This window comes from Diplodia seriata, assembly GCF_021436955.1.
Source record: "Diplodia seriata strain FDS-637 chromosome Unknown scaffold_10, whole genome shotgun sequence".
NCBI lineage: Eukaryota > Fungi > Ascomycota > Dothideomycetes > Botryosphaeriales > Botryosphaeriaceae > Diplodia > Diplodia seriata.
The window spans coordinates 773,575-787,940 of record NW_027117317.1 but is presented as its reverse complement, the minus strand read 5'-3'; the positions used below and the strand labels follow the sequence as shown (position 1 = coordinate 787,940).

Genomic DNA, 14,366 nt, shown 5'->3' with positions numbered 1-14,366 from the left:
TAAACCACGTTGGTGGACGGGCGAAGTTGATGGGCACAGGCCGATAGGAAGATGAAGATCGGTGGGGAGGTGAAGGTTGGTAGGTGACGAGAGAAGTCCCAGTGTTAAGGCACCTTAAGGCACTGCTTCATGTGGAATAAGTAATAATCCGGTGAAGCTCGGCTTAACTAGGTATATGCTTCGGGTTTGAAGGGGGTCAAATTTGTAGGCACCTGTTAGACAGGCTGAAATGTAGTTATACTAAGTATCGTGAGGCGTAGGAACAAGACACCACAAGAATGATACACACTTTCACACGGGCTCTCTTTTACACCATAAAGATGCAAATGAGAGGTGGATCGGCAAAACAACAACTAGACGGCGCCACGAAGAACTGAGTGGAAGTGTAATGATAGTGATAGAGATAGCGAGCCATTCTTTCCGTGGACCAACAATGTTCGACTCAAAAATCTCCTTTTTTCAGCAACTCACATGAGGCTCACACACATCAGGAGAGACTATCCATCTCCGCAACGGCTCGGAAGCCAACAGTAGAACGAGGACACGACGACAGCAAAAAAGACAACCAACAAACAAAGAACATCCACCTGCTAAGGAACCAACAGTTTCAAGTCCGACACGCAACCCAAACACAAAAAAAGGAAATGCCCAAGAGAGAACAACAATCCTGATAAGCAGTCAACCCAGCCAGCAAAACACAAGGAACGTCCCACAGCCGTGCAAGGACAGACACAAAAGGTGTAAGCAGCAAAGCGGCAAAAGCAGGCATGAGAGTGCTCGACAGAAGTCGAGAGAGGTCAAAAGAACAAACACGTTTCAAAAGCGCCTTGCGTGCGCCCTGCGCTACCCGTATCCCTTTGTCCTTCTCTTCCCTTCTCTTGGCTGATGGTGCCTGGCGCTCGAATGATGAAAACAACAACCGAACTCAAACCACGCCCCAAAAGTCTTGTCGAATAATGCGCAACAATCGTTGATGTCGTGAAGTGAATAACAGTCGCGGACGAAGAATTATTTTTTCTGCGTGGTAAGAATATGGTGTTCGGACTCGTTCGGCCGACAAATAAGACGGCTAGATGGATGAGGATCGGAGGTCTGGGGTGAATGATGGCTTGGAAGGTAATCGAACGAGTTTCGAGCTGCGAAGGGTAACATATATTTTGTTTTCGCTGGACAACGTGGGAAAAAAGCAATGTGTTCTACAGGTGTCGTCTTCGGCATATCGTAAGGACCGTTATACCGCAGCGACAGCTTTGAGTAAGCGCAATTCTTCCAGCTGGCTGCTGAGTTCGGAAAAGATGTCGGCCATTGGACAAGCCTGCTGGAGCATGCCCCCACCAAAAGGCCGGACGGTGTGGCGGAGTTGTAGTGTCGTGATGCAAGACTACGGCCGATGTCAGTATATCAAAGGCCGACCCATAGCGAGCTGCTAGCTACTTACCTCGATTCTCGAGATCTGATGCTCGACGAAATTGATCAAGAACCTGTCCGTAATCTCCCCGCCTCGAGTCTTCATGCGTTCGAGCAGCGCTGTCTCCGGTGCCTTCAGCTGAGTGCTGCCAGGGCTCTCGAGTGCGGAGCAGAGCATCTCGAGGCGAAGTGACACGTTCCATAGCGCCCAGACATCCTCTGTGTTGATTGTGAGCTGCGAGTCAGGCATCTTGGTCCCAGCCATTGCAGAATTTGCCGCTGCCTCCGCTTCGGCACGCTGTTGCTGGACGACGAGACGCGATGCCAAGGAGTGCGGGTACATGAGATAGATATACTCAGGGTTCTCGAGACCCTTCAGCCTACGCTCTCCAAGATCCTTGACTTCGAAACCCTGGCTACTCAAAGACCTCAGTTCGCGTCGGATCGCTTGGGCTTGAGCATCGTCGCCGAAAGAGTCGTCTAGGCTGCCAGATCGATCTGACTCGATGTGGGTCTCGAGCAGGCGCTGGATCTCTGCGATGAAATCGGACGAAACCGTGATTTGACCACCATCCGCGACGGATGAAATACGGGATGCTCTGTTGACCATGGGGCCAAAGTAGTCCATACGCTTCGTGACAGGGTCGACCTCGCACACTGGCGTACCCCAGTGGATACCCATACGGACCGAAAGGCCGCGGAAGATTATGTTGCCGTCCGAATCGGCCACCTCTTGTCCGTTGACGCTGTTCAAGATTTCCTGAGGCCATTGCACGTCCAGAAGCTGGCTTTGAATGGTGAAGCACCATAGGAGTGCCGAAGTCACCGTTGGGAAGGCGACCATGAAAGCGTCACCTTCGGTCTTGACCTCATAACCACCAATAATGCGCAGTTGCCGGCGCATGACGTCGTTGTGCATCTTGATGGCAGACCGCATGGCCGTCGGATAGGTCTCCCACATAAGAGTCGAGTTCTTGATATCAGTGAACACCAAGCTGACTTCTCCTGTAGGGGCATCCACTTCTGAATCGAGACGAGCAAGCTTCTGGTCTCCAACCACCTCACGGCGCTTACCCCTGCTACGAGGGAAGGGAAAGAGCTCATCAGGAGAACCAGTGGGGCCCATGGACATGCTGTGCGTCCGGAATCTCGCGCGCTCACGCTTGCGCAGATCGCTGACACCGATGAGCATGACCATAATCTTCCCCGTGGCACCAAAAGCGATGGCGAGATCTCTCAACTTCTGCGCAGCTCTCATAAGATCACCGCGTTCAGACCGTGCGACATCAACAGCGAAGTCCGGTGTCAGGTAGTCCCAAAGTTCTCGAGAAGCTACGAGAATCATTTCATCGGACTCGCGGAGAGTAATGTGCGACACGTGCGGGGCAGCAATGACTGACGGACACATTTGGATGTATCCAAAAGCACGGGAGACCTCCAGGACATCGTTCAGCTTTCCTTGGCGAGACACGAATCCTCCAGCATCCCTAATACGCGTGCGCTCACCAGGCTCTGCCGGATCGTGCTTCCTGGTGATGATTCTGTGGCTTCCCTCCGAGTGGATCAGGAGGGCCTGGGCATCACCCACGTTGGAGATAAAAAGTTCCATCTCCTTCAGATATACGACCGTCGCAACACTGCCGGAATGAAGGTCCTCTTCACTCAGGTCAGGCATGCTGCTGCGGTGGACAACGCCAGCTTTGTCTTGTGACTGTGTCGCTGCGCCTGCAAGGTCCTTGTTCAGGCCTAGGTAACTTCTTCTGAGCGCATCCGCAGGGGTTTCATTAGGTCGGAGCCGTTCTAGTTCGTCAGAGAATCGGTTCTTGAAATGGTCGTAAAGGTACTTGGCAATCTTTGAGCCTCCCGCCGGCAGAGCCTGTCCGTCAAACATGCCAAAAAGTGTTTCATCATCGTGACTCCGGAACTTGGGAATAACCAGGTCCATGGTCGAGAGGTGTTCATTCCGTCCCAGGGTATCCGCTAACCCATAAGACATCGTTCCAACCATCGAGCCTGCAGTTCGTACTCTTCGGTCTTCGCTCTGATCAGGTACCGAGGGCACCATCAGCGTGACATCCATCAACCCCAGGACGCGCAAGCTTGTGAGAGAGGTGAAGTCCGTGAGATCCTTGCCCTCGCGCCCGTAGCCACCGGCGCCCGCAAACCCGCCATGAGGCTTGATTTCCAGACGTTTGTTGCCCGAAAGATTGAGGTATCTGAGGTTGTGGTTCCAGTTCCAGTTCCAGTCATACGGCCAATTGGACACGTTGTACTTGAGCGCGTTGCTGCCAACGTCAAGAATGGCTAGCTTGGCTACTTTGCCGAGCTCGGCCGGAAGTACTTGGAATTTGTTCCCGTTGATGTGAAGAATCCTCAGGGATATCACTTCTTCGAGATCTTCAGCTGGAAGGGAAGTTAGATCGTTGCCGGAAAGATAAAACTCCGTCATATGTTGCCATCTGCGAAGAGTCCGAGGAGGCAGGTCATAGATAACATTGTACGAGATATTGAGGATTCGAAGCTCGGGAAGGAGGGCCAATTCGTCAAACACATCGTCATTGAGCCGGTTGTCTGCAAGGAACAGATGTCGGAGAGAGCCGGCGAACGTAGTAACCATCCGGTTGGATAAGCTCGAGTCCTTACGAGTGACTGGGGTCACCGTCCCATCTGTCGTTTTCGAAGTCGTCGACGCTTTCCTCCCGCTAGAGGAATATCCTGACGCAACGGAACCACTTCTTTGAGCACCTGGGGACGAGCTGACGGTGAGCAATCCTTGACCCGAATTCTGGCTCGGCCTCCGTGCTTCGAAGTCCTCCAACTTGCCAAGGTCCTCAAAACTCGGGCTGCTGGACAGCCCAGGTGTGGTTTGTGCAGTTCCTGGGGTTCCATCAATCTGGGAATCGGCAGACTGGAAAGCCGGATTAGGCGGTCCGGGCTTCGGGAATGTTTCCAGGACGTTCGAAGAGATGTTTAGAGTCTCCAGCTTCCGAGCATACCAAATCTCCTGTGGAAGATCGTTTAGATTGTTTTCTCGGACATCCAGATAGCGCAGTTCCGAGAGCCTTCCAATGTCCGCTGGCAATCTGTCGATATTATTCCTCGCGAGACTGAGATGTTCCAGCTTCAAGAGCTTGCCCATCTGCGGCGACAGAGACACGAAATGATTCTTGTCAAGGATGAGCTTCGTCAGGTTGGGGACCTTCAGGAACAAATCATCTGGTAACTGCGTGAGCTTCGCTGATGCCAAATTCAACATTGACAGCGTCGACACTGGTCCGCTCAGGCCGAAGCGGGTGACGGGGTTGTGGTTGAGGTGTAAGACTCGGATCTTCGCAAAAGATCCCTCAAACGCTGAGATCGAATTGTGGCCCACCATCAGATACTCCAGGCGCGGAAGCTGGGACATGACATCAATACTGTCGATCGCGTTGAAGCGCACGTCGATTTCCTTCAAGTTAGACAGGTTCTTCAGATCGTCCGGGAAAGAACCACGCAGTTTGTTGTTCGTGGCCCACAACCTTTCCAGACAAACCAATTGACCTATCTTCGGTAGGCTCTCGATTGAGTTGAAGCTGACATCCAAATCAACCAGTGTCTGAATGTCGCCGAGGAAGTCAGGAAACTCCGTCAAAGAGTTCGAAGAGAGGTTGAGACTTCTCAACGCACGATAGGATCCAAAGTACTTCGGCAGGTGCGTAAGCTTGTTGTTCGATAGCCGCAGACTCAGTAGACCGTGCAACTTCCAAAGGTCTGCATGCTCAAGTTGTTCCAATCGGTTGTTGGAGATGTCTAGCATCGTCAAGCGACTTGCCAAACTCAAGCTTGGCGGTAACCTCCACGCCTCATTGCTGGTGTATTTGATCTCGCGGAGATTTGTACAAGCCTGGATGAAATCTTTCGGGATATCCAGGGAAAGATTACGAGAAAGATTAAGGGATATGATTTCCGTGGCCTTTTGGTACAGGGTGATGGGGATAGTGATGAGGTTCCGCCCTTGAAGGTCTATGTGACTGAACTTCTGCATTTTGCTGAATCCTGGGTCTTTCTCGAGGCTGGAATAACCGCTCATCTTGGCCGGCAAGAAGGTGAATCGGCAGAGGTAGCTGTTGTCTTCCCGTCCAACGTCTTCCAGTCTGTCTGATTCGGAGTATCCGGCCTGTTCGAGTAGACGCCTCTGGATGACGAGCGGCCTTTCATTTGGTTCTAGTTGTCGGGAGGTGTCGTGCTTGCGCATTATGATCTGGTAGTTACCAAGCTCATCCTGTAGGAAGGACTTTTTGCCCAGAATCTGGATGACTTCTCCAGCCGTTGTGTTTAGAGGGACCGAAAGCACAGCAAATGTCGAGTCAACTCGGAAGATGCGAACGCAGAATGGAGGCCCGGGGTCGACTTCTTCTTTTTGAGGGTTGCCCTGCTCGTCGAGCTCTTGCAAACGACTGACGTTCTCGTCGTTGGCGCGTTTCACAGCCCAAGAGTCAGGGGCATCCCAGACACCTTTCTCTTCCGGTTCCTTCTCCTTGGGCGGGGCACCCTCGTCTGGCCAACCAGCATATACATCACCCGTCGGTGGTGTCATTGGTGGTTGCTGAGGGTTTATGATGCCCTCCATATGCGACAGGTCAGTGTCCAGGTTCCACAACGCTTCATGGCCCGTCGCATCAGCTTCAGCAGTGTTTGGATCCTTTCCGACTGGACCCTCGGGCGTTTGCTGAGGGCGTTTCGATTTAAAGGGTATTCTGCTGGTTTCCTTTTTCCCTTTGTCGTAGGAAACGTAGGGCTGGCCCCATGATCCAGCCGACGCTTGGACTACGAATTTGCTCTTCAGCTCGCGTGGATCTGTTTGGCCGCTATTGTTAGACCTCATTGTTTGTTGCAGCGAAAGGGTCGACGACGGGAGATCTCTCAGACCTTCTGCGCCACGATCAGCCTTGTCTTTGCGACGCAGCTTGTCGAAAAGAGATCTTTTTCCCGCCATTGCACTAGCGGGCGACTTCGAGCCAACGGGCTCCTTGTTCGACTTTGTGCTGCCGGTCGGACTGCTTGATCGTGGAACTAATGCATTCGTCGAATTCATTGCGGACGCCAGCCCTGAGCGGATGCTGAAATCGGTGCGGCCACGATAGCTGCTCGACGATTCATCTCTGCTGGCGACAGGGCGCAGCGGCATCCCATGCCCGAGGTCGGGAGCCTTTGATTCGTCGTTGCTTCTGTGGTGCCGATGTCCATGGAACGGGAGCTTGTGAGAATGCGAGCCTTTGGCTGATCTTATCGATTGCGTCTCTGCAGCCGTCGTCGCGGTGGAAGGCGTATCCTGCGTCTGGTCAATGTCAGTACACAGGCAAGACTGCCGAAATAAGCAACAACAGCGCGACAACCGAAAGATAAGCGCGGCCCAGACTAGTGGCTGCCGATTCGAGGAACCATGTACAGCCCCACACACGCTTCCACGTTGAGCCCAGCCGTACACTCAACCGTATGCCAAGAAATTTTCTACATGGCAGCGAAGTTCATGCAGCCCTCAGAAGCGTCCGACTCACCTTTTCCTGATATTCCCACGGCGTCACTTCGCTCGATGGCAACGGCGTCCGCGGTCGCGAGCTGGCGGGAGAGCCCGGTCGGCTGCCAATGCTACTTCTATGTGTGTTGTGCAGCGAGTTGTTGCGGTTTCGCTGCCGCTCTGGCAGACTCGTCTGTGAGTTCTGCCTCGAATCGGAGCTATTGAATTCGTCTCCGAAAAATCCTTGTAGCTTTTTGTGAAAGCCCCGACTGATGCTTGATTTCGAGCCAGAACTGCTGACTGTTGTCGCGCTTGCAACGGACGGGCGTCTATCTTCCCCTTGATAACCCCCCTCTTCGGTTTGGCCCGAGCCTGGGCGGAAACCGGGCGACAGCTGCGACACATCTTCATTGGAGTCGTTATAGAAGCTGCCCGAGAAGATGGAGTTGGGCATGTCTCCAGAGCCGTTGGATTTGGCCCAGGGCGGTGTCGACGCCGACGCGGTAGGGGGGACGCGAGATATGGACGGCACGCCGTTGCCGGCCTGCTCGAGAACAGCGAGGTCTTTGCGATAGTTGCTGAAGTCAGCAGCCCGGCGACGCTCCCATGGTGCGAGACCGGGACCCTTGTGGCTCGAGAAGTCAGGCGTCTTGAATTCGGGCGAGGTAGCAGTGCCCGGCGAAATCTCGTTATCTTTGTCGTCGTCGTCCTTCCTGCAAGCGCTCAGTCAGTTCTGGACCAGGGCAGCGAACGGAGCGGCGCAGATGGGGAGACGGGAAAGGGCTGGGGCACGTGGAGGGCCGCGGTCTAATGCGCCGCCTGACGACATCTTTGTGCTTTTCCCCCGGCTTCTCGGCCATGGACCGCGGATCGCGGGACCTTGAGCGAGAGCGGGGAGCTGGGCTTGAAGCCGCCAGACAGCGGTGCGCCTTGTGCCTTGTCTGCAGGACGCAAGACAGCGGGCGCAGGCAGTGCCGCGCGCAGAGACCTCTGGGACGTCGGGGTGCTTCCGCCAGCTAGACCACCCTCACATTTTCTTACGCGACCCTCCTCGCACACGGCGTCTTGCAGGTGAAGCCAAGGCAGCGGGGCGCACGTACTTCTGCTGCTTGTCCGTCTTCACCTTCATGGGCGCACCGCGTCGCCGGCCGCTCAGGCTGTTTGCGCGGACGGTGTCCTGCGATCGCCAGCTCTCGGCGCCAGAACTTTCCGTCGATCCATGGCGGCCGGCCTCCTCCTTCCTCGTCATTGTCGTGCTCTGGGCGGCGAGGTCTCACAGCAGGGGGCTCAGCGGGCGAGACGGGCTCTGAAAGCAGGTAGGAAGTCGAGGCGGACCGCGACAGGGCCACCGGATCGCGACTGGCCTTACCTGAGCTTCATTGAAGCTCTCGCGGGCGGTGCGAATCGGGCATCGACTAGCGGGGAGACGGCGGGCGCGTGAGCAAGCGGGCGTGAGGCGACTCCGGGATGGGGGAGGGCGTGTGTGAGCGCTGGGCGGGCAGGGTATGCAGGTCGTGGTCGGTGTTGAGATGGGCGGAGGAGCACACTACTGCTGGGGGCACGGCACCACCCGACACAGACGATCAGCATCTCTCTCACAAAGGGCAGCTCTTGTCTCGCATGCGGACCACTGCGCGCAACTCGAGCGTGCGACGCCCGGCCTCAACACAGCCGCCCTGGGCAGCCTGCTGCTCGCAGCGCCCGATTCGGACGGCTGGCATTCCTGTGCCCGCAGCGTGCTGCTTTGCCCCAAGTCTCGAGGCCGCTTTCGAGCTTTCGCCCGGCTGGCTGCGCACAGCCCTCGCGCACGATTGTCCCGTCCGACGCCCCCACCTCTCTACCCTTAGCCTGCGCGTGGCGCCGCAGCGAGAGCTCAGAGCGCCTCGATTCTGTGGCAACCCAAGCCCGATGCGCGAGTCCTGGGCTGCGCTGCCATCGAGCAGGCGGCTGGCGGCTGGCGGCAACCCGCAGCCAACCCTTTTTGCACGCTGGCCGAGGCCGCGGTGCTGCCCCGTATTTCGCAACGTGCCGACCGAGATACTCCCACCGGCGCCCTCGCTCTCGCAGACGCGCCTCGCTTGCTGCCGCACACCCCGCCGCACGCTGCTTTGTGCTGTGTAACACCGCGGCGGAGGAGGCTCCTGTTGATAATTGCTGCGAATGAAGATCGGCCCGCCTCTGTCCGCAGGGCTGCAGCATAGAGCGGAGGCGCTCACGGCGTTATAGCCCGCGGCCTTGCGCCGCCCAGCAGTGCCGCGGCCCAGCCACGACTCCCCATGTGGTGCGCTCTGCAGCGTGTCAAGTCACATGGGCCTGCAGATTGGCAGCTTCAACACTTCTCCGTAGAGCGGCGTCGCGAACCCATCACCTGCTGCAGTAGTGGAGACTGAAACTGCTGATACTCCTGGCATTTCCGAGTGTCGTAGCGCTAGACGCAGCAGACCCTCCTCGAAGAACCCAGCGCTTGCGGCGAGACAGCCCTGGCCAAGGCTGCTACCCTCAGTAACCAAGAACAGCCAGAGCCAGATGCCGCGCGGCTGTTTGCGCACGCATACAATTAAGACTCGTCGCCACCTGCCCCGGTTCCGCATCCTGCCCAGCAAATCATTTGCGCGCCTTGACACCGCTCGAGCTCGACCTCGCCCTCGATGACGACCTACGACAGGTCAGCCCGTCAGCAGTGGCCGCCTGCGGGCTGAACGATTACCCGGGCAGGATGATCAACTTACTTGGGAGGCTCCGCTTCTTTCATCCAGCCGAGGCGGCTCTTGTAGGCCGGAAACGATGTGTATGACCAGGCCTTGACGAACAAGCTGCGGGCGAGAGCCAAGTCAGCATGCATATTGCTCCACCATGACTCAGGGCACTGCGCACCTCTGCGTCCTGTCGGCGTAGTCTTCGTCGTTCACCTCCTTGACGCCGACCTTCATTCCGTCCTTGGAGAAGACAATGTTCTTCTTCTCCATCTTCTTCTTGCCTCGGTCGGCCAGCTCATTCGTGTAAAGGTAGATCTGGGCTCGGCGACGTCATTAGCTTGAGTGATCAGGGCCGGGAGATAGCCTCGTGAGATTCGGGGGTCCATGCAACCAGCGATCGTCGCGTTGCTAGCTCTGGCGGTGTTTCCAACGACGTACCTGCAGTCCCACCCAGACGCCGACGCCGACAACGACGAGCAGGATGAGCAGTGGAAGTAGCTGGGTGAAGGAACCCATGTTGGTGGCCTAAACAAGCTGTGGAGCTCGGCAGAGCGAGGGTCGAGGATTGGCAGAAGCGCACTGTTTTGCGGATAGAAGGTTGTGTTGAGAGAGAGAAAGAGCGGCACAAGCGACGTTTCTCAGGGTCCAAGCCGCTGACTTTGCGCAACCCCAGGGTGCCAGGCCGGAACACGGCAGCTCTCAGCACCTGATGATGGAGGCGCGCTCTGACAGGACGGCACTTCTTCCAGCTTGCCAGGGATATCTCTCACTCCCGCTGATCACCACCAGCCGGCTTGGCACGCTTCCTCGCCAGCCCACAAGCCCCTCCACCAAGCTCTCCTCGCCCGTGGCGGGACGGCGGGAGCAACCTAAGGCGTGGCTGAAGTGGGCGCATTCCCTCTCGCTGCTGTTCCGCACCGTCACTACTGTGGCTGGTCGTTGCTGACGCCGACAACTCGGCTAGCCACGCACGCAGCCGTCTTTTCCGGAATGACGTCTGTGACAACGCCATAAACAACAAATTCTCTGCGGCACGCAGTTCTCCCTTTCGGGCCGGTGTCACTGACTCTCCTTGAAGTTGAAGATCCTCGGGTGCATCGGGCCTCAACAGCACATCCCTTGGTAAATCCTCCGAAGCTGTCAGATTCGACTTCTGCACGCCCTTTCCGCTTGCCTGACTCGGTCAAGAAGATCTTCAACGAAACATACTAATCCATGTGCTGGATCGTTCGCGACAAGGCTAGGGTGGGGACTGAGGATGCTCCTGAAGGTGCTGGCCTATCATCGCCTCAATCAGGGAGAAATACAGCCTGTGATAGCCAATACCGCCCACTTTAAATGGAGGCTGAACGTGATGGTCTGTCCGCACGGTGTTATTCATGGACAGCGCTACAGCGGGTGACGAAAAGAAGTGAGCCAACCTACATCTGCCGGCGATAACGCACCATAATTATGTAGGTAGTTGAATCCAATATCTGGACGCGATTGTCTACATTTAAGACTCACATCTGCGTCCGAAGATTGGTTTCCGCTGCCCACGTGAACTTTGTACGAGGCGGGCTCCTATTCTCTGTCACCTGCTGTGGCGCTGTGCACATGGGAGCCAGGGCCCATTCGCTCACAGCTAAGCGACAACATTTTAACTTCGGCCTCCTACAATATGCATTCAGCCGGATAGGGCCACTTTTTGGTCCAGGTTTTGCAATCGTTCAAGTCAGCTGTTTTTTTCCGGCATATGACATAATCACTCTTAAAACCATCAATCGTGCTTTGCAAAAAGAATGCTTCACGTTTGGATCGGTGTATGTGTGGCGCCGCCCTACTTCATTGAAAAAGTGGCAGCTGTCCGTGGCAAACTGGCGTCGTCAGGAGAACTTGAGCAAAGTGCTGCATCTTCCAAGGTCTTCCAAGGAATAGAACAGCGCAACGCAAACAAAGCAAGTTAACTACGGCGAGATGCCAGAGCTTAATGTGGCAGTGAGGGCATACGAATTGGAGTTTGTCTGAAACAGATGAGTGTCATGTAGAGCTCTACTGATAGGCGAACAGAAGGGAGCGGAGCGTTTTGGATGCGGCTCAGTGCAGTATGGTTCAGAGCAGCAATGACTTTCTATGTGGTTTGTTTGCACCATTGCGATGCTCTTGCGGCGACTTTCCTTCCCGCAAGTGCACCAACAGCGAGTGAGGTGCGCAATTGTTTAGAATGTATCATGTCTTATCACCGAAGTCATGCATCGTGAAGAAAGGGTATCCATATAGCTACGCTTGCGAGCCATTCCAGGGGTATCTCCAGTCTGTCTTAGTCCCAAGCCGTCCAGTGACCCGATCCGACCCGACGCTAAGGCTACATCCAGAAAACATGTCGAGCAGAGCTTTCGTTGGCTGTTGACATTTTAGCAATCTGGCAAAGGCCATGTTATCTATTAGTAACCTATAGGAACATTAGCGAACAGCCTTGGACAACATTTCAAAGTTCCAGTGAGACTTACCGCTCTGCTCCTTTCTCGCCGCGCCGCCGTTCTCTCCATCATCGTTGCCATCGCCGTTTTCCTTACGCCCTTCGCCACCCCGCTCAGCGTCGCCTCGCGCAGCCATGATACCTTCATCGTCACCTCTCAAGCGCTCAAAATACGCCTTGATATCCTCAGCCCCCACAGGCCTTCCGCTCTCCGCAAATGGCTTCAGAAAATCCTTGACCTTGTCTTTTAGGTGATTGTAGACCATGACGCCCTCGATAGCCCGTACACGGTCCATGTTTGATAGCGCAACCTCTCCGCGGTCAAGCAGAGAACGACTACCCGCACTACCAGTGCCCGGGGCATCGGCTTCGTCTGATTCTGAGACGGGAGGTTCATACATGTCCTCTTCCTCCAAGAGATAAGGGTGCTGGGTCAGGAGCGGGAAGCAAGATGGACAACGGCAGATCTGATCGCGGAAATCTTCCTTGAGAAAAAGGGAGAATAGGCCGGTGGGTGCCGGTGGAAGATTAGCGTAGTGGCAGATCGCTTTAGTCGATCTGGGATTGTCTGGTATCTCTGCAGTTGCGAGCACAGTGACCGCTGATGGCTCCTGAGAGTTGCGCTGTCGCTTAGCAGCTTCATGTACTCGTTCAACGTCGCTATCTTCAGCCTCAAAAGCTTTGCGCTTCCTTGAACCTTCTTCTACTGACAATGCGGCAGGAGAGGTAGGCGCAGCTTCTGTTTCCGTCTTGACATCTTGTGGGTCGCTAGTGGAGTCTTCACGGTCCAGGCGGTAGACGGGAGGAAGGAATCCGGGAGCGCCCGCATATCGCTTAATCCACGGAAATGCTTCGACGCATTTGTAGCAGATCAGGTGCTCAAAAACATCTTCGCCTGGAAAGCCTGGCGGAAGAGGAGGATCCTCATCGACTGCTCCTTCCTGATCCGGCACATCAACTCTAGCGCTGGCGTCCGCGGTATTTCCGTTTATCACATCGGCCGTGGTGCCATTCGCGGGAACCGTTTCGCCATCCGCTTTGGCTGCAGTTTCTTCTCCGCCGCTCTTCAAGGCATTCTTGTCGGAATACGCTTCCGCTTTCTTGCTAGACTCTTTCATATACCATTCGCGGGAGAGACCTACAAGACATTCAGGATGCCACCAGTCTTCTCCGCACCCACCATCTTCGACGGTGCCTAGTCCGAGACATTGAAACATGGTACCCTTCTCCTGGTGTGCATCGTATTCTTGGCCACAGCCGCAGAACCGGTTACGGTAGTTGTGATCATAATGATTGCTGGGGGCGGGACTCTCGGCGCGAACGTCACCCTTGACGCCAGTAGCCTCGTTGACTCGCAATGTGCATGGACAGTTCGACTGGATGCGAGTGGTACCGCAGTCGCATACGAAGTTACGCTTGGCGAAAAGTTCCACAAGCTGGTGCTCGCCATGGCAAGAAACGTGGCAGGAATAACAGACTCCAGCGGGTGTGTACGGTTCGGAGGGGTCTTCGGGAGGAGGGTTGCATGTCAGACAGGACCAAGCTTTCTGCCGGAGTGGGCCAAGAGGACGCGAGCAAGTATCGAATTGCTATGATAGATCAGTATCCTAAAGCTTCAGGCTACGCCCTTGGCAGCGGGGTTGGATGAGGACGTAGAAGCTCACATATGGAAGGACCTCGCGTGCATCAGCTTCAAGCTGAAGCTGACTATTGATAAACCTACAGCGCACCTACATCAGCAAGACAAATCGCAGGCTATTTCGCGTGAAGGCGGACGCGATGACGTACTCTTGCGCAGTCTGCGATGTGTTGGAATGCTGTGAGATGCTGTCGGAACGCGACGGCTTGCGAGGTGTATCCTCAGCCATGGTGGAGATGGAGCGCAGCGGCAGCGACCAGGAGAGATGCGCAAAAACGCAGCAGGCGGGCGCTTGTTGTATGGCGAAAGATGAATGATGATGATGAGCTACGGCTGCGCGGCGGCGGCGATGCGACGCGCATGTTGCTCCGTGCCATCCCGGTCCACTCACAGTTCCGTTCCAGGGCTAGCCTCGACGCGCCTTTTTCGTTGGTCGACGCGTCTCGCGTCTTTCGCGCGCCTGCTCAACTTCTCCCACCTCCATCCACTTCACACAACCACCCGAACCGCCCACAAACCACTGCACCACTCCATTACGCTCCTTCCACCCCCACCCAATTCAAATCTCGCTGTCGCGCAGACGCGTATCCCAATCGCAATCTACCAAATACCCCATGAGGTAACGCTCCCGCCCCGCCAGATGCGCTCGGGCCTTCTACGCACCCGTTG

General features: G+C 55.6%; 3 protein-coding genes across 3 annotated transcripts; all 3 read right to left on the bottom strand.

The window, feature by feature from the left end:
* Positions 1-1,231: 1,231 nt before the first annotated feature.
* On the bottom strand, positions 1,232-8,284 carry SLS55_009436 (uncharacterized protein; the record flags this gene model as incomplete). Its single annotated transcript, XM_066780837.1, has 4 exons — positions 1,232-1,381; positions 1,439-6,459; positions 7,289-7,617; positions 8,274-8,284. 4 exons carry the CDS (start codon positions 8,282-8,284, stop codon positions 1,232-1,234), a joined length of 5,511 nt encoding a protein of 1,836 aa, XP_066628783.1.
* Positions 8,285-9,629: 1,345 nt separating this feature from the next.
* On the bottom strand, positions 9,630-9,870 carry SLS55_009435 (uncharacterized protein; the record flags this gene model as incomplete). The annotated part of the gene is made up of 2 exons (XM_066780836.1): positions 9,630-9,717; positions 9,779-9,870. The coding sequence occupies 2 exons, from the start codon at positions 9,868-9,870 to the stop codon at positions 9,630-9,632; spliced, it is 180 nt and encodes a 59-aa protein (XP_066628782.1).
* Positions 9,871-12,042: 2,172 nt separating this feature from the next.
* SLS55_009434 (uncharacterized protein) lies at positions 12,043-13,926 on the bottom strand (the record flags this gene model as incomplete). Its single annotated transcript, XM_066780835.1, has 3 exons — positions 12,043-13,647; positions 13,723-13,765; positions 13,847-13,926. The coding sequence occupies 3 exons, from the start codon at positions 13,924-13,926 to the stop codon at positions 12,043-12,045; spliced, it is 1,728 nt and encodes a 575-aa protein (XP_066628781.1).
* Positions 13,927-14,366: the final 440 nt, after the last annotated feature.